Source organism: Ursus americanus, chromosome 36, assembly GCF_024610735.1.
Source record: "Ursus americanus isolate L20-20 chromosome 36, mUrsAme1.1.p, whole genome shotgun sequence".
NCBI classification, from domain to species: Eukaryota; Metazoa; Chordata; class Mammalia; order Carnivora; family Ursidae; genus Ursus; species Ursus americanus.
The window spans coordinates 8,005,248-8,033,245 of record NC_142162.1 but is presented as its reverse complement, the minus strand read 5'-3'; the positions used below and the strand labels follow the sequence as shown (position 1 = coordinate 8,033,245).

Here is a 27,998-nt window from a genome sequence, read left to right as displayed (position 1 = left end):
GCGAGTATCTCGGGAGCTTGGGCTCCGAATCCTACTAAAATCTCTAGTGATTTGGGGAAATCTAGGGTGAGAGGGGCTTCTTGTCCTTAAACTCCTCACTCCTTGCGCATGGCTGCCCACTCTCCCGTCCCTGCCACATTAGACCCGGGTTCCACCATGTGCTGCAATCCAATCGGGCTCGGTCACAAGCCAGAGCCAACATCCCAAGTGGAGGAGGAGGAGACTATAATTATCCTTCACGTCTGGGGCAGGCCCTGGATGACATCTCCCCAGTTACCCCGTGCTCTAATAGCGCAGCTCCGGTTCCTGGTCCCAGACGCACCGCAGCTGGCTCTCAGCGCAGGCAGGGCCCGAGCGCGGTCGCAGCGCCCGGGGCCTCTCCAGCCTCCCGGGCTCTGCCGGCCCCTCGCAGCTGCCATCCCCCGAGCCCTTGCAGCCGCGGGCACCTGCACGGAAGCCCAGGCCCCCCGGGCTACTGCCCCGGGGCGCGCGGGGCGCGGGGTGTTACCATAACAACCGGGCGCCCGCCGCGGAGGCCGCTGGGGAGGAAGTGACGAGCGGTGGGTTGGCTGTTGTTGGGACACGTGACCCGGGCAGTGTTTTGACAGGGCAAACAGCAGAGAAAGAACTGGGCGAGCGAGGGGGATCGGGAGCTGGGGCGCCAGAGCTAGAGACAGCGGGCGGGCGAGGAGCTGGCAGAGGCGCGGGGCAAGCGGGCCGGCCGGGGCGACGGGCGGGCGAAGCCCGGGGGCCGCGGGGCTCGGGTGCGAGTCGGGCAGGGGGACGGGCTGAGCGCTGGGAGCGGAGCGAGGCGGCGGCTGAGGCGGGGGTGGATGGCCACAGGGGCGCCGGGGAGCCGCGTCGGGCTTGTGGTCTCGGGCCCCCATGGTCCTCTAACGCAGCCCGGGGGGCCGCTGCGCGCCACACTCCGCTCTCGCCGGCCCTGCGCCTCTCGGAGCCTCGGGTCTGAGGTGGGAGTGTGATGCGAGCCGCTGGGTGAGCGGCGGAGAGAAGTGCCAACAGGAGGAGGGTTTGGGACGGGAGAGCAGAGCGAGTTAGTCAGCAGAGGTCGGCGGAGGGAGCCATGAAAACAACTCTCCGGCGGGGAGAGGGGCAGGCGCTGCGCTCGGTGCGGCGGGGCTGAAGGAAATCCGGGGCCGTGGAGGGACGGAAGGGGCCCTCAGAGGGCAGGCTGCGCCGAGCAGGGGCGAGCGCCCAGCCGCAAACACCCGTCCTGGGGCCGACCTCAGGCCTGGCCACGCAGGCTGGGGGCTTGGTCGGGGGCGACCCGGGACAGCCCAGTAGAGTTCGTTTGGGGCTGGGGGCTGGGCGCGAGGAGATGACTCGCGTTTCTTTCTGACCCTTTTATTGTGTAAACTTGGCCGCGCTTGCCACAGGAAGGCTAGCCAGAGGGTAATTATACAGGTGAGGCCCTGCGGGGCGGGCGGAGCTCCTGGCGAGGCGCTAGGGGTCTTGAAGAGTTTCCTGCGCCCAGGCACCGGGACGGAGAATTTCTATACCAGCCACTGCGGAGGTGCCACTGTTCCCAGCGGCATTTTTTACAAAGGGGTTAGTTAGCTTGTGTTGCTTGAACCTTTTTTTCTCCTTGCCTGTACGTCCAGGTTATAAATAGATCTTTCTTTGGTTCAGAGACGCTGTGTCAAGGAAGGACACTTTGGCCTGGAGAGCACACGGGCGGGGAAGAGGGGTGCTGGGGCCCGAGGAGATGGGGGAGGCGGTGCACAGAGTTTTGCTTTTTTCAGAGCTGCCGATGGTGCTGTCACCGCAGTTAGTGCCAGGAAGAGGCCTGTTAACAGTAGGTTTCTTGCAAGGTCCGGGTGTCGGAGCAGGACTAGATTAATTTTATTTTGGTCCCTTTTAGCATTTTGAAAACGGAGCGCTAGCCACAGAATCAGCAGCAAACCTGTTGAAAGAACCCACAAGTGTATTTCACTGCACCCTGGGTGGAAATTGGATGTGAAAATGAAGCCAGACCGAGGTAAATGACTTATTTAAGAAGGATTTTTTTTTTTCTTTCTGTGCCCCATTTTGTAAGTGTTAACCTAATTTTGTGGCAGGATCAATTCTTTGTCTATTACATGTGACTACTTGCTTCTGTTACAGGTTCCAGCTGGTGAGATAGAGAAGGGCACGTGGAAGGAAAGTTAGGTTCTAGGTGGGAGGATATATTCTTTAAAAGTGTAAAGTGGTAGTTTCGAGAGATACTCTAGTGTAACTCAAAATGTGATGATCAAGAATAACATTTATATCTCAGGCACAGTAGTTGACATCATTTTAGATTTACATTACTAATTTTTAGGTAGAGTCAATTTAACTTCAACTTTAAAGTTTACAAACTTCTTCAACTTGAGAATTTGAACTTGATAAATTGAGAAAATTTAAGATTGAATTGACAAATACCGTTTTATGGTTATTGCTTTTATTAGCTGATTTTTGTGCTTTAGGCAAACTTTGAAAGTTTGCAAAGTACTCCAGGGCCTTATTTAAATATCAGTGTAAGTAAATGGGTCATTTCCTTTCTAAACCTGTATTTTCGGGATTTATTAGAATAGTGCATACTCTGTTTTTCAAGGACTTCAATGGAATTAAAAACTAATTTATCAGTCTTCTTTTGATTAATGGCAAGGACCAAGTTGAGAAGATTATTAATATAGTAGTAGTTAGGAGTGAAGACTTTTCAGTCAGATGGGGGTTTGATTCCAAGCAATACTGTTGGAAGAGTATTTTTGTATTTGGTAGGGAGCTGGACTAAATGACAGAGTTGAGGCTTTAAGATTGGAAATATTAATTTATCCTCCTATGAATTAAATGCTCATTTTTAAAAAGCTATGTAATAAACTGGTTATTTCCGTATTTTTTTTTCAAAGTGTATTAAAAGATAAATTTTATTTTCTAGTTAAAATATGTCTTTGGTAATGGTGTCTTTTAAAATGCACTAGAAAGAAGTGGAGAAAGCCATACTTGAGGTAGTGGTTTAAATTAGTTTTAAGTGTTTGGCTGTTTCTTAAAATCAGCTATGTATGCATGAAAATACTATCAAGTGTATTGTTACTAAAGAGGTTGCTTGTGTAAAATGCCAAGTTGAAACTTCTAGATTATATTGGTGACTTTGGAAAAATGGCCCTAAGATCAGTAATTGCATGTCAGAATAAACAAGCAAATAAAATCAAAGTTGCTATTTGTTTTGGACTTCTTGTTGTTGTTAAAATTTGCTTTAAGATTGTAAGTAGCTTAAAAAATAATTGCGCACATCTCTATTTTAGCCAAAACTAGTACCAAACACAATAAAATGTTATGTGTGTGCATGTGTGTTTATATATGCTATAGATATATATATATATATGTTTATATATGTGTATACACACACACCCACACACAAATACTGATTACTAGGAAAAATAAATACATTTATTCATTAAAACTCAGAATTCTAACTTTTTTCTCTTTAAAATTTTAGCTTTCTTTAGCATTATGATGTAAAAATGATAGAATTGCAACTTTAGTATTGAGACTCTATTTCATAATAATAATAATAATATGGGTTTTTAGGCCCATGGCCTTAAAGTAATGTCTTTTATTTTGCAAAATAGTATAGATAAACAGAAATAAGCTTTTCACAAAACATACCCTTACTATGTGAGTATGGTCTTGGATTTTCTGTTCTACTTCTGTTTTTAAAATTTGCTGTCACAACCCACTGAATTGATTTCTTGACCTGTGGTTGCAAAGGCACAATGATGGGCAATACTTAGCTAGATGACAGTAATATTTCATTTTTTTTCCTACATTGGTGTCTAAGAAACTGTGAATTTTATATATAATTAAAACTTTACTCTTTAAACGCCAAAAATATATTTTCAATTGTAATCATGATATGTGGGCAGACCTCTAAAATAGGGGTAGAAATGCCCTATTGAGAATTTAAATGTATGAGCTTTTTTTTTTTTTGCCTCTAGCTTAAATCACTTCAGCCTTTTTTTTTTTTTTTTTTTTTGGTTAAGATCTGATTTTTAAATTCTCATGCTGTCAACAGTCTTTGTTGTTAAAATGTTTATTCTTGCCTCCATTTAATTTCCCTGCTTTTAGTCTCTGGGCTAGAGAACTCAGTAGCCATACTTAACACTGAGTTCTCTATAAAATACGAGTAAGTAGGAGAACCCTTCAGATTTCTTTCAGAATCTGAGTGAAGTATGTGAATTCCAGTGTAGAGAGAGACTGAGATATTTGCTTAGCAGGATACAGCTGCGCTTCAGGGAGTTTCTAAATAAGTCGTTGGTTGGCTAGTTAAAAAAGTCGGTTTAAGTGAAGAACCATAAAAATAACAGCTTTAATTATTTTACCTGTCTTTTTCTCTAGGCTCAAGGTTCTTTAGAGAGGTAAAATGGGATATGTTTCTCAGAGTTATGTATGATCTTTCTTGTATAAATCACACCAATAATATAAACCTAAGATTTCTAGTCCCCACCTCCCTTCCCCTGAGATTTCTAGTTTTGATTTCTTAAACGTAGAATAAGACTTTGCAGAGCAATCTGAGGATGACATCTTTTACATTTAAAAACATTTTAAAATTATTTGTTAATGTTTCACAGAATTTTATATGTGTCTTGTGTACAGAGAAGTCAATAGGAAATTGTTTTGGAGGAAGAAGGAATATATGTTCATCAAATATGTTCTTTCCAAAGCATTCAGCAGTTGTCACAGAAATAACTTTTTTGTACTCATTTCATTGGTTTATATAATATTTAAATAAATTAGTTATTATAAATAGGGTGGTATAAACAACTTTTGAGTACAGACACCAGATTCTAGTTAAGCATACAACTCAACTAGCAGAAAAAGAAATGTGCAGACAACTGGAAAGTACCCTATTTGCTGCAATTGTCTGCCAGTTTGCTTTTATGGAGGCTATGGAAAGCATTGGTGGATCTGATTAAGGGAAAGTCACTTAGGAGAGCTCCTACTGTACTTTCAGATAATTAAGATGTTACTGTATAGGATAAAGGCTACATTTCACAGTAGTTAATAGTATTTTACCACAGTCTGAGGTAAAAAAGAAAAACAAAAACAAAAAAATTGGGGGGGGGCAGAGAGAGAGGGAGAGAGAATTTTAAACAGGCTCCATGAGCAGCACCAAGCCCCACCAGGCCTGGGTCTCACAACCCTGAGATAATGAACAGAGCCGCAATCAAGAGTTGGATGTTTGACCAACTAAGCCACCCAGGCTCCCCTAAAAAATATTTTTTTTAAATTTTAAAGTAGTTACATAACATTACTTGGGCAGTGTAGCCAAAGATGAATCTTTGATGTTATCATTAGCACATCAGATCTATGTTTGTGTCCTCATTCCATTACTTGTTAGCTAGGTAATCTTCATCTAATTACTTAATCCCTGAGAGTCTCAGGTTCTGTGTACAATGAGAATAATTCTAACTTTTCATAGTTGTTAGAATGAAATATGACAGTGGTTAGCACATAGTAGGTTTCAAATAAATGGTACCTTTTATCATGTTGAGACATTTTAGATGCTCAGGACATCTGGGTGGCTCAGTTGGTTAAGTGTCTGCCTTCAGCTCAGGTCATGATCCTGGAGTCCCAGGATCGAGCCCCGCATTGGGCTCCCTGTTCAGCAGGGAGTCTGCTTCTCCATCTGCCCCTCACCCTGCCGGCGTTCTCTCTCTCTCTCTCTCTCAAATAAATAAATAAATAAAACTTAAAAAAAAAGACATTTTAGATGCTTAATGGTTGGCTAGTTACAAAATAATGTTCAACAGAGGAAAGGAAATACATGTGCAATATAACCTCATACTCTTTTGTTGAGCATTCATAGTGCTAAGGTTCAAGCAGATTTAATCGGCTTTTAAAATATAGTCATCTGAGAAAATATAAAAGCTATGAAAGGATGCTTCACATATGTATAATTTCTTTATACTGTCATTTGTAATTATAATTATAGCTTAAAATGTGGGGGGAGGAATAGGTGGACTAAGCTTCCTGGGAATAGATTTTTAAATCTAATAAATGCGTTAACTGCTGATCAGAGCCAGGCGGCTGGGAGGTTCAGCAATGTTACTCTACCTTATACTCAAGGATACAAAGTTTGGACCTAGACTTAGATAGATATTGAATGCCCAGTATTAGAAGTATAAAGCATGGCTTTTACATAGAAACAATGAAAATATTTTATGTTTTTAATGTTTAATCATTATTTGTGTTATATAGGTGGTATTTCTAAAGTCCTAAATTCTTGATATTGTATGAAAATCTAAGTTGAATCAAAATCTTTTTATTTTAAAAAATAAATGTTAGCTTGCTATGCTTTATGCTTTGGTTAGAAACAGTTTTTTCACCAGACATATCTAAGGATGTTATCTGAGCTTATCAGCAATTACAAAAGACCAAGACCTATAAAATCTAGTAAATCATCAAGAAATTAACAATTTAAACATACTGTTTCAATTCATATTTGAATGCATATTATAGGCCATTTATGATTCTCAAACGCTACTGGTGTAAAACCTGTTCCACAAATAAAATACCAAACAATTAGATGTTTTTTGAAGTTAAAACTGAGAAGAGTACTGTCTTAGTTTTTTCCCCTGTTATAGATTGAATGTTTATGTCTCCTCCCCCCATCCCCCACCAAACGCATGTGTTGAAATCCTAACCGCACAAAGTGATGGTGGTAGGAGGTGGAGCCTTCGAGAGGTGATTAGGTCATAAGGATGGAGACCTCATGAATGGCATTAGTGCCCTTATGAAAGTGGCCCAAGAAAGCCCTTCCGTCATCTGAAGTTATGGTGAAAAGACAGTCATCTGTGAGCTGGCTAGCTCTCACCAGATTCTGAATCTGCTGGTGCCTTAATTGTGGATCTCCCAGGCTCTGGATCTGTGAGAAATAAGTTTTTGTGATTTATAAGCCACTAGTGTTTGGTATTTTGTTGTAGCAGCCTAGTGAATTAAGAGACCCCACCCCCTCCTTTTTATTATAATGAAAGTTTAGGTTTTAGCTTTAGTATTACAGCAGCTTATGAACTTGCTTAGGGTATACTGCAACCCTGTTAGCCTCAAGCAATTCCTTCCCAGGCGACGGAGATAGGAGGAAAGAACTGGTAAGACTTAGAAAAAAAATAAGAGCAAGGGAACTAGTTGCCTTGCTTATTTGCTGAAAATAGTTCATTGTTAGCCAATGTAAACCAAACAAGAGAAATGACAGGTGTCTGAGGAAAAGAAATGTTGACTAGATTAAGTTGAGCAGCCTTTTATGAAATTCCCAGGTGGAGGTGGTGGTGGTAATATTAATGGTAATAGCTAACTCTTGTGCATACTATGTGCCAGGCAGTGTTCCAAGTAGTTTACATGTGTAATTCATGTCATCTTCACAGTTGCTCAAGGAAGTAGATGTTTTTGTCATCTCCATTTTATAGATCAATGAAACTGAGTCACAGAGAGAGATTTGGTAAGCTACCCAAGGTCACACAGCTAACAAGAGGGCTCACCCAGATTTGAAGCAGGCTCAAGTATATACTCTTAATCCTCTGATGGGTAACAGCAATGAGTTATGTTAAAATATTATAAAAATACTGGTACCAAACTGGCTTGCGGGGAAAACAAAATAGTTCTGGTAAGTATTGTGATCTTGGAAAACTTATCTTCTCTGCTTCGCCTTCTTCATCTTTACAATGGGGGAAGTAATAGTACCTTACTTAGGGTTATTTTCAGGATTAAATAAATGTATTTAAGGTGCTTAGAACTATGGCTGGCACATAGTAAACATTCAAATCTGAACTGCTTTTGTTATTATGTGACATACTCTAAGAAGTCAGTTCTTTAGAGAAAGCTGGGGAGGACAAAAAGGGGCTAATTCAACTGTACATATTTTGTAAACACACTGTGATCTGCAGTCACAAGTTACTCTTGGTCTATCCTCCATTTACACTGATGGTCTTGACACATTAGTAGCTGTTAAATAGTTGCTGACTTGATATAACTTCTGAAATTAGACACTAACGGGATGGATATAGACATTCCCTGTCTATGTTTTCGCCAGTCATCTAGTAAGAAGGAAATGATTCAGTGGATGGAACACTGTCATTTCTTTGAAGCTTGAGAAAAAAGATAATTGGAAGGCAGACTTGAGAGGCTAATGTGTATATAGGGCGCATGATTTAAAAGGTGATTTCCTTTTCAAAAAGTGAAGAAAGCCATGGAACCTGAGCATTCTACATTGTGAGCAAATATAGAAAAAAATGATTAAATGATTTTATTTACTTTTTTGTCTTCTCAACTTTGTATCTAGTTATGGGAATGCCCCCCCGCCGCCATTTGAGGCTGAGGGTATTTAAAAACTGAGGTAATATGTAAAAAAAAAACAACAGGTTAATATCAAACTTAGAATTCTAACTTAATATTGATCTTTTTTTGTAGTGAGAAAGCAGAATTGTAGTACCTGGGACAGTACTTCTTTTTCAGTATGTAAACCAAAGTCAATTTCTCAATAGTTAATTCTGTCTTTGCTCAAATGAATGAAAAATCAGAATAGTTCCTTCGTTATATCAGACTTTCATATTAAACTGAAACAGGATAGACTGGGTAACAATGCCAGTACCAAGTCAAAATATTAGTGATCGATGTGTAATACTAATGATACTTAGCAATAATCCAAGTTGAGTTTTTTTCACATTTTCCTTTTTATATGAAAGCTATTCATCCAGTAATAAGGCTTTTTGCGTTTTTTTTTCTCCTTGTTCACCATGCCCAGCCTCACTGACTACCTTGTAGGTTTTGATTATCATTCAGGGCCTTGTATGGACTATTCCTTCTGCCTCTAAAAAGCCTTTCTCTCCAGGCATCAAACGGATGGCTCCTTCTGATCTTGGCTTAAATGTCATTTTTCAAGGAGGCTTTCTCTGACTGCACTATCTAAAGTGCGCAGTTAATGTTAGCTGCTGTTATATTTATTAAACTAGATGTCCTTTGTTGTGCTGTCTCAGCACTCTGTTTCCTTCATAGAAGTTACCACATTTTGTAATTTTTTTATTGTTTGTCCCCACAACTAGATTTTTTTTTTTAAGATTTTATTTATTTATTTGACAGAGAGAGAGACAGCCAGTGAGAGAGGGAACACAAGCAGGGGGAGTGGGAGAGGAAGAAGCAGGCTCCCAGCGGAGAAGCCTGATGTGGAGCTCGATCCCAGAATGCCGGGATCGCGCCCTGAGCCGAAGGCAGACGCTTAATGACTGCGCCACCCAGGCGCCCCCCCACAACTAGATTTTAAGTTCCCTGAGGCCAAGAACCTTGTCTCTTGTTCAGCTGTGTTACCATCACCTAGCAGATATCCTTATATATGGTAGATTCAGTGTAGGTGAAGGGAGGTGCTTAATATACATTCGTTGAACGGATGAATGACTAGTGTTTCCAAGTGTTTTTGGAGTAAATAGGAGTAGAAGCAGAGGTCAGCAATCACTGATTGTTGTACTCACACCTAGTGAAATTCTGCCAGTTTAGGGATTTGTTAGAATTATTGACTATTAGGCTATTATCACAACTTTATGCACAATTAAAAAAAATAGAGTTTAAATACATTTTCCCATAACTTAAAGGAAGGTTATATTTTTAAATTGAATAAATCTCATTGAATTAAAACACTGTGTTGTAAAATAACAAAGGAGTAGGCAAAAATTATTTGGTATAGGCGGTCCCTGTTTGTACACATCTGATTAACAAATGATCCACCCACAAACATTTGCTAGAAGCTCTCTGCCATCCACCCATCATGCAGAATTTGTTCCTGTTGGCTATTTCTCTAGGGAGAGAGGTTAAATTGGTTGAAGAACTTCAGGTTTATGAGTACAAGAGGTAGGGTAGGTTAATAGAAAAAGACTCAAAAGGATTTAGGGTTTAGATTCAGGACCCATTCTGTCACTTACAGTTTTATGCTTGGGTCAAGTCCTAGACCTGTTTTCTCTTCCGTAAAGTGTACTGGGCTCAGAGTGTTGCTTCTGAGCTTTAGGTGAGATTATGTGTCAAAGAACTTGATAAGCTATGAAGTGCTGTGTATGTTGACTATGACTAGTTTACCCAGTGGGCATAGTCATTTGTGTAGATGACCAAAGGGCCAGGTGCTCCTAAGCACAGCTAACTGCATCTTAGTTGGGGACACTCAGTCTAAACATCCATTCACAATGTGCCTGATTTTTACTATTTTTAAAGTTATCTGTCTCCTGACTGAAGTTATACCAACTAGAGTTTCACTTAGATTAATAAATGTATATTTACACATTTTTAGGGAATATTGAAATGATGACCATATTTTGGTATAAAATTAGCTCACTGGGTCCTTTTTAACAGCATGCTATAGAGCAGGAAGAGTTAAAATCCTAAGGCTTGAGGGTCAGACAGATAGAAATTCTAACTTCAGCACTTAACCAGCCAAACGACCTTGAACAAATGGCGTAGCCTGCCTGAACTTAAGGTCTTTTCGTTCTAACACCATCAGCCTTAAGGACTGTGGTAGAGATGAACTGAGAACCTGTGGTTCAGCACCCTTGTATATGCCTAGCACAGGATAGGGATTGGTAAGTGTTTTACTTCCAGGGATACACAGCTTGAATCAGCTGCACTGAGGAAATGAGTGTTTTCATGCTCTGTTGTGAAGACTAGTCATTACAGGCATAAGAGATCAACAGATCCTTATTGTTTGTTACTCTGAAACTTGTATTCTGCAATATACAACTAGAGGAACTCAAAACCAGCATTGAGCTACACATCTGTGATGTCCGTGCAGTGAGAAGAAAAGTAGGTAATTGGAACACACCAACTATTTCTGGGTGATAATACACCATAGTGAACATTTAGAGCAGCGTTAGGGTAAAGAGATTGAAGCAGAGGTGGACACTGGAGGGAGGTTGAAAATATTAAACTGAGATGGTGCCCCAAATTGGTTTTTTCTTCATTTCAGAATATTACCCAGGATTGATTTAGTGCTTGGAGCATGGGCCCTTCTACTTTGAATTCAGACTTCTTCCATGCTGCTGCAAGTAATGGTCATTGTTGGTTAAAAAACCTTTGGTAGGCTAGCCTGGGAATCTAGTCATAATCTAGTCATATTCACACTATTAATAAGTAATATTTATTCCAAGTATGACCATTATTTGGACGTAAACTTATCCCTTTGTGGGGCACTTGGCTGGCTCAGTCAGTCATCCAACTCCTGATTTCAGGCCAGGTCATGATCTCAGGGTCCTGGGATTGAGCCCCACATTGGGATCCCCGCTTAGTGGGGAGTCTGCTTGTCTTCCTCTCCTTCTACCCCTCGCCCCACTCATGTGCTCTGTCTCTGTCTCTTTCTAAAATAAAAAAATCTTAAAAAAAAAAAAACCCAAACAAATATCCCTTTGGGAGCACAACTGATTTATCATTGAGGATTAACATTTTAAATTAATATGAAGTTTCCACTTTTATTTTCCCACTTAACAAACTTATATATTCTTGAATGGAATTAAAATTGGTTATCAGTATCTGAAATCAGGCCATTTATAAAGCTTATCCTCACATCTAGAAAATTCTTTTACATTTTTTAACCAAATTAGCAATTTTCTTTTGTGAAGTGATATCATACTTCTTTTTCTTTTCTTTTCTTTCTTTCTTTCTTTTTCTTTTTTCTTTTCTTTCTTTCTTTCTTTTTTTTTTTTTGAGAGAGAAAACGAGCAAGCATGAGCAGGGGTGGGGGGCAGAGGGAGAGAGAAATTATGGCCTGAGCTGAAATTAAGAGTTGGACATTTATTTTTTTTTTATTTTTTATTTTTTTAAGATTTTATTTATTTATTTGACAGAGACAGAGACAGCCAGAGAGAGAGGGAACACAAGCAGGGGGAGCGGGAGAGGAAGAAGCAGGCTCACAACGGAGGAGCCTGATGTGGGGCTCGATCCCAGAACGCCGGGATCACGCCCTGAGCCGAAGGCAGGCGCTTAACCGCTGTGCCACCCAGGCGCCCCAAGAGTTGGACATTTAACCAGCTGAGCCACCCACGTGCCCCTCTAGTGGGTTATTTCTATCTAAATTTATAATAGTAAAAGGGTATTTAATTTTAGCACTTAATATTGGCAAATTGCTTTTTTCCCCCCAAATTTTTATTTAACTTCTAGTTAGTTAACATGCTGTAATATTGGTTTCAGGAATAGAATTTAGTGATTCATCACTTAGAGTATAACACTGAGTACTTGTCATGACAAGTGCCCTCCTTAAGAATGGTTTTCTTAAAAATAACTTTAGGTTAAAACTCTGTATCATATTTGGTGTACTTGATGAAAGGTTACTGATGCACAATATTCTGATTTAATCATTTTACAAAAGAATTGGCTATAGATTTCTTTAAGCTTCTACATTGCTTGCTCTATTTATATCTAATTAAAAAAAAATTTAAACCCACAGAAAAGTTGAGTCATACCTTTTCATAGGTTAATTGTGAACATCTTACCACTTTTGTTTTCTCTTTCTCAGTAGGTCGGTGGGTAGATTAGATAGGTAGCCACAGGGGGGTTTTCATTTTTATTTTTTGTTTTCATAATTTGACAGTAAGTTGTAGACATGACACTTCACTCTGAGTACTTCAACATGGAACCGACTGGTATCAGTATGTGAAAGCTGACTGTGTACATTTCTTCCCATTTCTGAATCAAGTTAGTTGCTTGTAATCCTCAATAGTGGCCATTTACAACATGGGAATTGGCAATGCTATAAACCAGGTTTTTTCCCTCTCCAGAGCCAGTTGTTAGACATTTCCCATTACAGCACTGCATGTACCTCCTAAAAGTAAGAATATTCTCCTGCATACCTGCAATGCATTTATCATACTCAAGGAATCAAACACTGGCACAATGCTAATATCTTATGTACAGTTTATATTCACATTTCCCAAGTTATCCCAATATTGTCTTTAGTCATGTTGCCTTTTAAGGAAGTAAATTGCTTCCCGTTACAGAAAAGAAGTTAGACCCTGATACTGAACAACGTTTAGAAAGGTTTAGATTATACTGTAAGAATATGTAAAGGTAGAAGTGAGTAAAAGAATTGGTGTTTGAGGAAAAAAATTAGGTCATGTATATAGGACAGTTAAGATATTGTAGATTTTTCCTTATTTTATTGAGCTTTAAAAAAAAACATCACTTGGACAAAATATAGAGACTAGTGAGTATTGATGAAATTCCAAGATTTTTTTTTGATTGAAAAGAATTATATTTGAATTGGGAGGAATTATGTTTTTAATCCTAAAGCCTCAGGCTACCTCTCTGACCTCACTTTTTTAGTGTTCTAAGGTCCCTGCACTCTTGGCACCTTGATCTTGTTCTTCAGTCACCACAAGCACATTGACATCGTGGGGCCTTAGCATTTGCTGTCCCCTTCTGGAATACATGTCTCATGACCCTGTCCTTCATTTGACTTTGTGTTCAGTTGTCACCTCCTCAAAGAAGCCTTCCTGACCCTCCTATGAAAAGTACAGCTCTTTTATTTTCTCTATACTGCATTACTCTTCTTCGTAGTCCATATCACTGCTTGACCTGATGTTCTTTATTTATTTATTTACTTTTTTGTTTTTCTCCCCAATAGGAATGTAAGCTTCATGAGGGCAGGGACTTAGTGATGTTTTTCACTGCTGTGTTTCCCGATGTGTGGACTGATGCCTGACATTTAGTAGCTGCTCAATAAATATTTATTCTTAAATGAATGTTTGCATGAATTTTAGTATCTTTGTGATATACCATAAAACTCATTACTGCTGGAAAATTTTATGCTTTTTTCCCCTGTGACTTGTTAGTTTTATAACCCTAAGAATTAACTCTCCAGTATCCGTTTTTGTTTCTAAATGGGAATATATATGCCCACTTCTCAAAGTTACTAGAGGATCAAATGAAATAACTACACAAACATAAGACACTTGATAACTGAATAAATGGTAAAAATGTCTACCACCAGAGTTTGTAGGAAATAATTTCAGCTGGGGTGATTAATTTCATGGCACAGACTCTTTGTCAGAGACAACAGCTGTATTGAGAGTCAAGAGGCAGGTATGTTTGGGATAGGTAGAAGTTTCAGAAATTGAGACAGGGGGGCGCCTGAGTAGTGCAGTTGTTAAAGCGTCTGCCTTCGGCTCAGGGCGTGATCCTGGCATTCCGGGATCGAGTCCCACATTGGGCTCCTCCGCTGGGAGCCTGCTTCTTCCTCTCCCACTCCCCCTGCTGTGTTCCCTCTCTCGCTGGCTGTCTCTCTGTCACATAAATAAAATCTTTAAAAAAAAAAAAAAGAAATTGAGACAGGGAGGACTGGAAGAGAGGACAATCTGAGCAATTAAGATGTTCAAGGAATAGCAGGTAGACTAACATGAATTGTGTAGGAGTTACTTAGGAATGAGGAAAATTAGGGTTTTGAATGTCACACCAAGGGGTTTGAGCTCCATTCACTTGATAGTGAGGCACCATTAAGAGTGTGGTCTGATTAAAAAGAACTTTTTGGAAGAATAATTTGGCAGTATTTTTTTTTTAAGTTTTATTTATTTAATCTCTACACCCCATGTGGGGCTTGAACTCACAACCCTGAGATCAATAGTCACACACTCCTCTAAGCCAGCCAGGTGCCCTTAACCGTATATTTCTGTTATTTAATTTCATTATAAACCAGCCAAGAATTATTATTGAGTATCTGGCAGTCTTAAAATCAGTTTATAGCTTTCAAAATTACATTACGACCTGATATCATAAAAATTACCTGACACTCATCTCTACTATTGGCTAATCTTTTTTCTTCTCCATGTTTTTTCCCTGTTGCCACCATTCTTTGTAATATTTGAGGTATTAGTGTTCCTTCTGTGAAAATTCTTGGGAATATTAACAATACTGACAGTGCCATAGCTATTGTTTTATGATACTCTTTTGTCAGAATAGTTAAATTGCACTAAAGCAGCTGTGTATTAGAACAAATAGGAGAAAAACAGGATAAAATTGGAAATTTTTCTCTCATTTCAGACATTTGCTGGCAGGAACGTCATAAACTCTGGGATTAGAGGCCTTTGTATCTTCCAACCACATGTGAACTATGGGAGTAAGGAGATCCCCCCAATACTGAATAAGCTTTCCTACCTGTGTTAAGGAGGGGATGGACATGTCTCTTCCCCGCCATCCAACCAAATAAACATTTTCACATCAAAGCTTCAAGAAAAAATTTTTTTGGCCATAGGAGGGATTTGTTCAGTGTATTGTGGTAGAAAGAGCATAAAGCAGGAAATCTTAGATCCCATCATTCATAACTCCTTAAAAATTGTTTGTCTGAAACATGTGTTCTTAAGTTGGAATACTCATTCAGAAGTTGGGATAAGGAGTATACCTATGCCTTTGGGGAAATGTGTTAAAATCGTAGTAACTGTCAATTAAATGCTGGTTCTGGAGGCATGTTTCTACAGTCCAGCATATAACAGCGCTGACATGTGCTTTTTCTTGTAGCTTACATTGCATAGTTCAGGTATTTGCCAGGGAACTCTGAATAGCTAACAATGAAAAAAAAAATCCTCAGGTTACGTAGTGGTGCAGATTAAATTCCATTACCAAAAGCTCAGGACACTAAAATCCTTTTGTTATTCTGAAATTACTTTGAGAATCATGTTATTGCTAGAAATCAGAGTTGGAAAGGTCATTAGAAAGTGTGAGTCTCTTTTCATTTTTATAGTTAGGAAAACAAAAGCCAGAGAAAAAGAAGTAACCTGTCCAACGATGAAAGTAAAACTCAGATTTCCTGCTAGCCAGTGTAGTGTGTCTATACTTCTACCTCTAGCAAGAGAGCACAGCTGCGTCTAGGTTCTGCACCAGAAATGACATAATGATCAATCAGCCTTCCTCAAGGAACTTGGAAGAAACACAGGCTAGGTGATTATATTTTAACATTATTCTCCAAATAAAATATACCTACTTTTAGAAGAAAATCAAATGGTAATAGACTCAATGAAAGGCCATATTTCATCCTTGAAACAAGATACTAGAAAGAAAAAGAATATAATGAAATTAGAAATTACAATGTAAAATTTAAAATCAAGAATTAGTGTAAGCTTATTATTTAGAAATACAGAGAAAACTCTGTCTTTAATAAATTTTGTCATGAAAAACAGGGCTAGTTATAGTACTAAAGGGGCTATCATAATGATTAAGTGAAGTAATCCATGTAAAGTGCTCAGAATAGTATTTGATTCTGAAGAAATAATAAAATGTTACCTATTAATATATTAACATTTCTTTAATAAGATAAATACGTATTCTTTTTTTAAAAAAAGATTTATTTATTTGGGGGGGTGGTAGGTAGGGGCAGAGGGAGAGAGAATCATTAAGCAGACTCTGCACTGAGTGCAGAGCTGGACACAGGATTCAAACTCATGACCCTGAGGTCATGACCTGAGCGGAAACCGAGTTGGATGCTTTACCCACTGAGCCACCCAAGCACCCCAATAGGTACATATTGTAAGTGTTCTGAAGAGAATCTACAAAGGCTAGGAGGGTGACTAACCGAGGGCCGGGAAAAGCCCCTTTGGTTAGGATGATGAGGTAAGGCCTCTCTGAGAAAGTAAGGCAAGGATGTGAAGAAGCCAACTATGTAAGGATTGAGGGGAAGAACATTCCAGGCCAAGGGAGTAGTAGTATGTGCAAGGGTCTTGAATTTAGAACATGCCTGGCATGCTTTAGAATCTGAAAGAACAGAACATATACCATAATTGGTGTTTCCTTCATTTGCTCACATTAGATTATCTCTTTCCCTAGAATATTTGTTCTCTGAGGGCTGGGACACATCTGACTTCTTCCCCCACATCTGTGACAGTGGTTGATTTGGAGTTGGTATTTATCAGACACTTGAAAAAACATTTAACTGCCTATGCATGTTTAATCACCATCAGTGCCTTGTGGGTTAGGACTTGATCTTTCTTTCTCCTTTCAGACAGAAGTATGCTAGGATGTAGTGAGTTGTACATGGTTAACTTTTTCAAAAGAGCATATGAAAAGCTGATACACAATTCTAAATTATTTCAAATATAAAATATAAATTTTATATTTTGACTTGCATCAGTGAGTTTCATGGAATAAGAAAATCCTCATTTAAAAAAATTGAGTTACCATTCTATATCTCTATTTAACTGTACCATGAAGTTCATATTTTCTTGGGGAATGGGATGGAAATGCTACCTGGGATGGTCCTAGTTTACGCCTGTTACCTCTGTCCAATCCTATTTCATGATTGTCTTCTTTTATTCTAAATGTGTCATTGTTTAGACAAAGAATTTTATGGTCACCCTAATTATTAGCCATTTTGCTGTCCTACTAGCATACTCTATAACTCGTATTTCATTCTGTTTTAAAATAGCTTAAGTATAGCTTTAGGTAGACAATTTGCCCCAGCTGTGTTCTGTAGGATATTGCATATAATATTTTATAATTTGTGTGGACTCTTGTGTAAGTCAAAGGATTGACAACATGGAATGCCTGTTTTGATTTAGTGCAAGACACTTGGACTTTGTTTCAGAAATGCTTGATTTCTAAGATGTTTTTACCAAAATGCACCTATTTTGACAAAATGTTCTTTTTATTCAAAGTCATCTGAAATCTTATGAACAATGCCTTCTGTGATAAATATTAAATTAGCGGTTACATAACGTATCAGTAAAATAACTTAACATTTTTAGAATTTACTGTTAAATATAGTAGAACTTTAGACATTTGGATCCCTTTCCATCTTTTCTCTGAAACAAATACTCATGATGTACTGTGCTGGAAATGCAATGATGAGCAAGTACTAACATGGCCTCTGGAACTTGTCGTCTTTTCTGACTTTTTTTCTGAGTCAACAGACAAATCAAGACTGGAGGGTTACGCTGTGCTGTGTGGGGAGTAGGGGAAGTGGCCCAGAGGAAGAGCGTATCAGATGGCCTGCACAGATCTGTAGAACTCCTGCATTCCACTACCCTCTTCTATTTGTAGTAATCTCAAATATTTTTGGTTTGAACATAGGGTGTGTGTGTGTGTGTGTGTGTGTGTGTGTGTGTGTGTGTGTATTGGATATTCTGTTTTGGAGAATGAGGAATGGAAATTTATTTCTCTGTAATTGCAAGTTTCAGTTGAGGTGCTCAGTTCTTGAGGCCTTATTGATGTTGCCCTCTAGGCAATGCAGCTAGAATCTTCCTGGTCTAAAAGGCTAAAAACTATTGAGGGTAGTCAATGATAAGTACTTTCCACCAGCTTTCTGGGTGACGTCATTGTACAAACTAAAATAATGTTGAAAATGAAGAGCTTTGACCTCTTGACTATAGCATTTAAATGAGGAAAAAGAAAACTGTCTCCCTCTCCACAAAAAGGTATATGCAATAAGTTACAGGATTTGTACATTCTGTATCTTTAAAGATCACTAAGCATGTGTGACTCTAGTAGTGTAGTGTTACCCCTGGTAAAGAAGGGTTTATGGAACTGAGTTGTGAGCTGTGTGAATTTGGGTTGGAAATCTCTAGCAACTGCTTCTTTTTAAAACTCTATTCAGTAAAATAAAACTTAATATCAGCCTTTAATATGTGCTTTCAAAATCCATGTTGGTCGAATGTGGTAAGGTGGAACCAAACACCTATTTGGGGACATGGCAGGGAATGGTGGTAATTAGAGACAGTATCACATGAAGCAATGGCTTTAAATTTTTTTTGGTCAGCCCACAATTACAAAGACTCAAGTTGACATTGCTGCTCCATCCCAATGGTCTGTCCCCCTAACAAAAGCCATTACTTAGTCTTACTCGGTGGTGGTAACTGATTTTTTACCCTATTTTATTTTAAAAAGAAAGTGATAGTTCCAACCCCTTAAATTAATTTGACAGCACGTTTAATCCCACAGATTGTTTTAGCATTTAGAAGAACTAGAAAGACCTGAGTTCAAGTTCTGGTTTTGTCACCTGCTCTGTGTAATCTCGATCAAATTACCTAACTTCTCTAAGCTTCAGTTTCCTCATTGGTTAAAAGTATTCATTTCGTAGGTTTGTTATAATGATATAACTTGATTTTGTTATAATGGCACAAGGCACTTAAAAAGCACATAATTAATGGCTATTTTGATTGTCTCCAATGTTTGTAAGTTTAGGGGATTGGGAGCGATAATAATGGTGAGTCCTATTCAGAGGAAAATTAGTTCAGTTTCAGATATGTTAGCATTTGAGGTGTTATAGGTAGAGAGTTAGTCATATTATTTGGAAACAAGACTATATGAAATAGTCTGAAGTTAGCAAAGTTTTAAAAATGCAAGCAAACAGAGTATTAGAGCTTTGGGGACTTAACAACTGAGTCTTTCTTAAAGCTACATGAGGTTTATTTAATTCTATTATAGCTGTTTCACTTTACCAGCTTTCTGCTAACATTTTCCAAAGTTTAAAATGCAGATTCTGTCATTTGTATGAATATTGGCATACTTAGTAGAGGTAAAGACATGTAAGTGTGATAGGTAGTTATGGAAAACAAACAAACAAACATAGGACTTGGAATTAAACCTGGGTTAGGTGATTCAACTAGGTAATCCACCAGCTGCCTTAATCTTTATGGTTCAATTTCTCTATCTATAAAATATTCTTAGTCAATCTCACAAAGTTAGATTGTCAAAGGGACAAATAAGTATAAGAAAGATACATTAAATTCCATGGAAATACTTTTAGTAAAACATCGTTTTTAGCAGAATAATAAAATGCATGATGGCTCTAGATTTTAAGACCGAATCAAAGATACTGTTCTTCCTAATATAATAGCAGGAGATTAACAAATCCTAGAACTTGTCTTCAAAGAGGTATGGGTATAGGTAAAGAGCAACCCATGTGCACCTTGGCACATTGTTTATGTAATAATGATGGTATTAATTTATAAAGAGTACTATGGGATATTAAAATGAGTTCTTATACCTGATCTTGATACTTAGTAAGTCTGACTAGTGTGTGTACAAGATATTATTAGACAAAGTGTTTGTCCAGTAGCTTAGATTATAAATAACCCCTGTTCTAGCTCATTTTAAACAATGTAGTATGAATGATGCCAAAAAACAGGCTAGAACATTTTCTTCTCTCCAAGATCAGAGATTTTGTAAACAAGGCTCTGCTCCTGGAGCTAATCTAGGTCATCATAAACCAAAATCTTTTGAAGGATGAGAAACCCAATTAAGTCTCTTAGGTACTTTTTAATATTTTAATTTTAAGAAATGTCTTAGCTCTTAAAAACACAGTATTTTTGGATTGCTGTTTGGCCACTTAGCTTATTTTTACCATTTCATAATGAATACAGATCACTGGGTAATCATCAGCAATAATGATGGCTAGAAATCTCTGTGTGAGTGGAAATTAATGTAACTTATTGTGGCTTCATTTATCCCAATACTGACCTAACAGCATAGCATTTTGTTTTTGAATAGAAAGTGATCTAATGAGAAAAACCATATATTTCCTAATTTCCAAAACTGTTAACAATGTTAAATTTTAGCTATTATTTAGTCTTCATTGCAAATTTGTTGAACTGTGAAATGTGTTGTTAAAGGTGATATTATTTAAGAAACTTTAAAAATATCGATGTCATTAATCTTTAGTAGTGAGGATTTAAGTTTTATCTTTGTTATTAATATGGTATACTATTCATTAATAGTAACTGCCGCTTATTTGTGTGTGTATGTGTGTGTAAGTAAGCACATTTGCCCTTTACTATCATCCTGTAGACCTGATGTTTGCAAAGGAAAAGAGGAGACTTAACTTGCTTGAGAGCCGAGTACTGGGCTAGGTGATTTATAACTCTTAGAGAGATTATTATTACCGCTTTACAGATAAAGAAATAGACTCAGGTTAAATAATTTGATAGCACAGCTTATTAAGTGGAAAGATCTTGAACTCCTAGACTCTGGCTTTCCTCCATTTTGTCTTGCTGCTTTAAAGGATCATTCCAGTAATGAGGTTGATTTTTGTGCAAACATGTTTACACTGCTATCCCCTGGAAGACCACCAGAGAAGATGATACTCTGTTTGTGTAGAACAGTGCTGTTTTCAAAATAATTTTATCCTATCCTATTTGATCCTAACAACAAACCAATGTTGCAGGCAAAAAAGAAAAGAAAAAAGGATTTCAGGTAAGTACTTAATATTATAAAGCTGATTAAAGGTGGGGTTTAAAATAGGACCCAGATCTGTGGTTCCTGGTCAGTGTTCTTTTCTACTTCTTTTATTTTCTCTGGATTATGTATGTTATCTATGAATAAGAAGTAGTGAAGTTTTACAGATTGAATCTTTTATGTTTTCATGTAGTGATCACACTACAACTATGGCCTGGCTACCTGTTTAGCAGTCAAATCCTGTTTTCCTGTACTGTGATTAGTGTATCAATGACATATTTGAGGTGCAGTGGGGCTGTAATAGTGCTTATTGAATGAGTAATAAATGGAAAATGTTGAGATTTCTGTAATTAAGCTTTATTCTTATATAATGCCATATTTGCCTTATGGAAATGTATATAAGAAAGAGTTGTTAAGGGCAGGAGAGCATTGGTTAAGAGCATGCATGTTTGATTCAGGAAGACCAAAACTTGAATCCTGGCTTTTCCCATTTGGTTCTACTGTACTTGGTCAAGTAGGAAACCAGTTTCCTCATCTTTGGGGATAATAACTGCCACACGGTCAGAGGAGATAGGTGTATAAAGAGACTAACACCGTGACTGGGCCATGGGCCTACCTACATAGAAGCTGTTAAATCATTACCTGTAAAGGGTTTTTTTTTTTCTTTTCTAGTAGCAGTATATCTTTTTGTTTAGAAAGTATCCAAGCTAGCTAGCATGATTATCTCTAAAGTATCTTAAAAGTAGATAGTTCCCAGTTATTTCTGCAAATGGAGGCCACAGATGATCTGAAACAGTTGATATTTGAGACTTTTCCATTTTATATTTAGAATATGTAGTGAGAAAAAACTCATGGAAGATCTCCTTTTTATTTCCTTAAATGAGGATAATATAAGTGTAATTTATATTTCTTGAGCTGTCCATTTGGAGAGCACAATTTTGACCATTCTGTGTGAGTTGCATGGGGAAAAAGGGGGCTTTTCGTGGTTGGGTGTTGAGAATTGAGAACCAGGCACTAACATTTAGTATAGAATTTCATATTATTCAGATTCTTGACTTGTAGACTGTTGAGACCTACAAAGTAGATAACATGCCATTCTTTTATAGCATACCCATTTATAGCTTTGTGTACCAAGATAAACAAAAGCAGGGAAAGCAAGCATTCTTCGGAATTAAGTAAAGTGCCATTATGAAAGTTACTGGAAAACTGGCGGCACAGAAGAAATATTTCACTAAATCTCTTTGTTGGATTTTACTTTTTAAGGTGGCATGTCTCATGTACATTTTATTCATTTATAATTACATGTTTCGGACTAAATTTAATTTTTTTAAGCGGAGTGCAGAGGGAGAGGGAAAGAATATTATGCAAGTTCCACACTCAACAGAGAGCCGGATGCAATGCTCAATCTCCTGACCCTGAGATCATGACTGGAGCTGAAATCCATATTCGGTCGCTTCCCGGCCGAGCCCCCCAGACGCCCCTGACTAAATCTAATTTTTATAAGTTCTCTTTGTATGTTAATCATAGTTTTAAATTATAGATAGAGGTTATCATTAGCTGTTAAAAGTTTGAGGATTATAACTGAAAGGACACATTCCAAAATAATTTACAGATTGTATATTATTTTTTTCTTTTTTTGAGAGTGAAAGAGATTAATTTTGAATTACAAACTTATTCATCAAAAATTTTATTTCCTTTGACTTCTAGATGTATGACTTGAGTAAATAAACTTTTAGAGCTGATTTTCATATTTGAACAGTGCAGGTAATGATACTTGTTCTGTTTACCTCCCATGATTGTGAAATGAAATCAAATCAACTATTATTTGATGGGACATAAATCAGGCATGGTGCTAGGTTAGCAATAATGTAGACAAACAGTAGTTCTCTTTAAAGCACGTACAGGTGGTGGAGGAGAAGGTCATTCAACCAGTCATTTTGCAAATAATTATTTAATCTTCTGTGAACGACATACTAAGCAGGAGGTACAGGGAGCCTAAGGTAGTCTTGGATCAGGGAAAGCTACCCTGGTGAAGAGAAATTTAAGCTGAGACTTATCAGCTGGAGGCATTGTGGGAGACCACTCCTAGTAGAAGAGGAATAAGTAGTATTTGCAAAAACTAGTTTTGAAGAAGCTTAGGATCCTTAGTAACCAAAAGTTCAGTGTGGCTGACAGAGAGCACCATTTAGCCTTCACGGTAGCCCTGTGAGTTGACTCCATTTTACAGATAAGAAAACAGAAGCTGAGAGTAGTTTAGTAAATTGTATAAGGTATTATTGTTTGTAAATGGCAGTTTCAGGTTTTGAACCCAGGCTGGTTGGCCTGACTCCAAGCTAAATGTTCTCTCTACATGCCCTTCTTTCTCTGAGTTACTTACCTCACAGGCTTCTTGTGCTCCCAAACACACCTTCCCTCTGTTATTTCTCAGAGGGCTTAGCAGCTCTCCCTCTGGCTAATTGTGGAGCCAATGATTAGGTTCTTTCTTTACACTAAGGTAATAATGACATTTAACTCTTACAGGTTCTGTGCTTTGTACTCTGACTTGTATACTGTAAAACTCCAGGGATCCTAGAAGCTTTTTTCAGGGGCAGGCAGGAATCTTGTGGACTCTGGGGCTGATTTGAAACTGCAGTGTTGTTTGTGGCCTCTCATTTAAAAATAGCCTCATGTTGCTCATGGGGTGCCTTAATAGAGCCAACATTTCCATCAGCCTCTGCTCCCTACCCCCAAGACACTCCAGATAAACAAAGATCTGAGTAATAAACAGTGTGCCGCTCCTGTAGCCTCTGCCTACTCCCACAAACCTCTGTTGTATGGAAATCCTAAAGCCACCACTGATAATGCATTTTATTGGAAAAATGTAAATAAAAAGAGCTTAATTGCCTTAAAGGTTTAAAAAACACTATCCTAGTTTATGTGATGTTCAGGGGAAATACTTCCTAAAAGGGAATTTTTCTGATCCTTCGTATCTGTTTATCTCACCACCAGCATTAACTCCCCCAAAACATCTTTGTAAGTTGGGGAGGGATTTTTGTTGTTCTTAAAGCTTAGGAGATCGTGTAGACTGGTACATTGACACCCAGTACTTGAAACTTGAAGAAAATCTCCTATGCCTTCAATAGCTGCAGGTAATTTTCTGATAAAGAAAATAGATTCAGGTGAAAAGTCATTGTTTTATGTAAAAAGAGATATTTTAATGCAAATACGTATTTATTGTTGTGAGAGTTTGCTAAGAAACTATTTTCCCTTTTAAGGTCTTTTTCTAATCTGTTAACAACAATTTTTCTTACCCCATAAAGGCACTGCATAAATTTGAGGGGGTCTAATTTATGCCCTATCCCATTTTAACGAACAGGTTGTGCTTTTCTAGGAATTTGTGAAGTTTGTTGTAAAGTAGTTCTTTGTTCTAGGTAGATGGAGGTTGATGTTTTATCCTAATTGTCGGAAATGTTTCGATTTCTGTGTTTTCAGAGGGTTTCTCTTGGTAGAACCTGATTTACTTGAAATGTGAAATAATAAGCTGATTCCCTCCACCACTGCTTTGTCCTGTCTTCTGTGAAATACGGAAATAAACGTTTGCCTTATGAATTTCTCTCTTTTAAAAACATCCAGAGGCACACTTTTTAGGGGCTCATGCTAGAATCCTTTTGTCATTCTCGTTCCACTGTTCTTTCAAGTTGCCTAAACACAGCTGAGTTGGTAAGAAGAGCAAAGACAACATGATAGTGCTGCCAAGTAGACAGGAAGCCGTAGTGGACCCAGCAAGCAGGGGCGGCTGAGCACACCCTCCATCCAATCAGCTGTGAGTGCTGTTGCTATGTGCGCTCGTACTCTGCTGCCTTTGTGGAAAACCTTACACAGAGGGAAGCGGAATCAGCACCCACCGCTGAACATTTGTTTTAACCACTGCAGACATCTGGATCCCTCAGTTACTGACTGTGTAGCTATTGACAGCCAGAAGGCAACTTCTTTTATACGAGGATTCCAGTATGGTTTTCAGTGGAAACAAAGGGCTTCACAGAGAAGGTGTGTAATGAAGTGTTTTTAACGGCTTTATTTTTAAACTTCCAATTTTCTGTAGCTGTTTACCAGTTGTGGTGTTTGCTTTGCATAGATTTTTTTAATAAATAGGTCTAGAAAAATGATCTCACTTTGAAAAACCTCGAACTTAGGGAATTTTCTTTAGCTTCATATTTTCTTCGAACAGCCTTGCTTAAAAGATTATTAAAATGCTGCTCTGAACAATGAGTAGGAAGAAAAGAAACCAAGATACAATGTGCTCACTTTAATAGGGGGAAAATGTGATAAAAATGAGAATACAGGGAAGAGAATTGGGGTTAGCCAGAAGCATGAACTGTATTTGGGAGCAGGAGGTGTTTTTTTAAAAATAAAAGCTGCTAAGGAGAATGTATGTAAAAGAAGTTACATATTTTTAACTGAATTCATTGTTTCTGAATTTGACAGATTATCAGAATTTAGCTTAGTGAGAATTTCGGCATAGTTTAGGAAATTGAGGTGCTATCTTTTTATAAAGAATTTCTGAAGAATCTACCTCAAATTATACAATCTTGTGATTATTTTGATCCATTGACTAGTTCTATGCAGTTCAGATAAAGGATGGTTAGTATAATCCAACCGCAAAGTCGGTGTCGTGTTCTGTTCTGTTAAATGTCCAAATGGAAAGTGGAAAAATGGTGCTAAAGACAACCTAGGACAAATGGTGAAGATGGTATTGTAAAATTAGGGTAAGCCTCTGAAAGGTAATAATCTATCATCTGTCTTACCTCATGCTGCAAATATAGCAAAATCTTATTAAATTAAACCTCACTAATTAAATATTGGTAATAATTGAACAGAATATGCGTTACGATTTGGTTTTATGGGACCTGGAAAAACCAGTTCATCTGACTGATTGATTATGCGAAAGGTTTAAAATATCTTAAACAAAAGTTTTTTACATATTCTCGTATAGAGTTGACATAGTTTAATGTTTCTTTTAAATGAAAGCGGAACAGAAGACTAATAGCATATTGCCCATTTATGAACAGTTTTTTTTTGCTTATTCATTTTCACCTGGTTGTGTAACTGGCTGCTTTTTAGTTCACTCAGTGATTTATGTCTGATGAATAAAATGAGTATATTATGAATTTAAAATTGATATTAGAGCTTTATTTCTCATTTCTATAGGGATTTGTTTTGTTGTTGTTCTTTTCGAGAAGTACCTGTCATTAAGTAGGCTTAGCAGTCAATGTTAGCATAATTTGATAAGTGAGGAGAGATACTTCTTTTCTTTGGAAAGAACTCAAAATACATCTCATGCTTTGGTGCCCATCACTGATCATTTTTATTTTTATTTTATTTTTTTTTAAATGTTTTTTTATTATATTATGTTAGTCACCATACAGTATATCCCCGGTTTCCAATGTAAAGTTCGATGATTCATTAGTTGCGTATAACACCCAGTGCACCATGCAATACGTGCCCTCCTTACTACCCATCACCGGTCTATCCCATTCCCCCACCCCCCTCCCCTCTGAAGCCCTCAGTTTGTTTCTCAGAGTCCATAGTCTCTCATGTTTCATTCCCCCTTCTGATTACCCCCCCTCTTTATCCCTTTCTTCCCTTACCGATCTTCCTAGTTCTTATGTTCCATAGATGAGAGAAATCATATGATAATTGTCTTTCTCTGCTTGACTTATTTCACTTAGCATTATCTCCTCTAGTGCCATCCACACTGATCATTTTTAATGAGATATATGTTTGTGTTAAGTTAAAGCCTTCAAAAAATAGATGCAAGTTTATAAAATAAATTGCCCATAAACATTAAAGTATTTCATATGAACCTGCATTTTGCATTTCTTAGTTTTTTCGGTTTGTTGGGTATACCCCAAAACTTGAACTTGATAGGAGTTATCATAAAAATTGTAGCATAATAGGGGCACCTGGCTGCCTCAGTTGGAAGAGGATGTGACTCTTGATCTCAGGGTCATGAGTTTGAGCCCCATGTTGGGTATAGCAATTACTTAAATAAAAAGAAAAATTATAGCAAAATAAAAAAAGCTATCATATTCTTTGGACTTGATGGCCTCCAATGTGGAGTACTCATGTGCAAAAGAATATCTGTGAGGAGCCAGGGGTTGGGAGGCAGAGGATGATAGGAGGACCCAAGTCCATTAAATATAACTCTAACCATATAGAAGCTATTCTAGTCATTCCCATTTTCTTGAGCTATTCTCATCAATCACTAATTTTATTTTTTAATATAGAACCACAAAAACTGAGTTTTGCTTGAATTGATTTGCTACTTTTTTCTCTTGTTTCATTTCTTGAGAATTAATTAATAGACTTCCCAGGAGCGGTCTGGTTTCATTCATATGCTGCAGAAGATAAAGGAACGTGATATTGGCAAGAAAGTGGGGTCTACTGCTGTGTTACACAAAAACTTTGCCATTGCGAGGCAGGAGGAATAGCCTTGGCAGAATCTCAGATTTTATTCTTGGGCTCAGTACCTAAAGATGTTTTTTATACTGGAACATTTGAAAGTTTCTGTCCAGTATCAAAACCTCAGGATAATAACTGATGTTTATAGTCTGGTCAAATATAGTAACATTGCTAGCATAGATCAGCTTTTCAAATTCATCTGTTATTTGACAATACAATTTTTATTGTCTTATTCTATGTCACATCTTTAAATTGGCTATACTTTTATGTACTCGTAAAGTAGAAAAATAGTTCAGTTCTTGAAAATAGTGGTTTCTTTTTTGTCTTGGCCACTTACTAATATTATCAGACTAATATTTATCAGATAATGATTGATATAACTGATTTTATTTTAAATA

At 37.9% G+C, this 27,998-nt stretch overlaps 1 protein-coding gene across 6 annotated transcripts in view; it reads left to right on the top strand.

Annotated features, from left to right (window-relative positions):
- The first annotated feature begins 336 nt into the window (after positions 1-336).
- ATOSA (atos homolog A) overlaps positions 337-27,998 on the top strand; it is an 89,829-nt gene continuing 62,167 nt past the window's right edge. Inside the window, exons 1-2 of one of the 6 annotated variants that reach the window (XM_045812166.2) lie at positions 337-560; positions 1,883-1,999. In XM_045812166.2, the coding sequence (XP_045668122.2) occupies positions 1,984-1,999 (16 nt within the window). In that variant the 5' untranslated portion in view covers positions 337-560; positions 1,883-1,983. The other 5 variants (XM_045812165.2, XM_045812164.2, XR_015723167.1 and 2 more) reach the window with 5 other exon arrangements.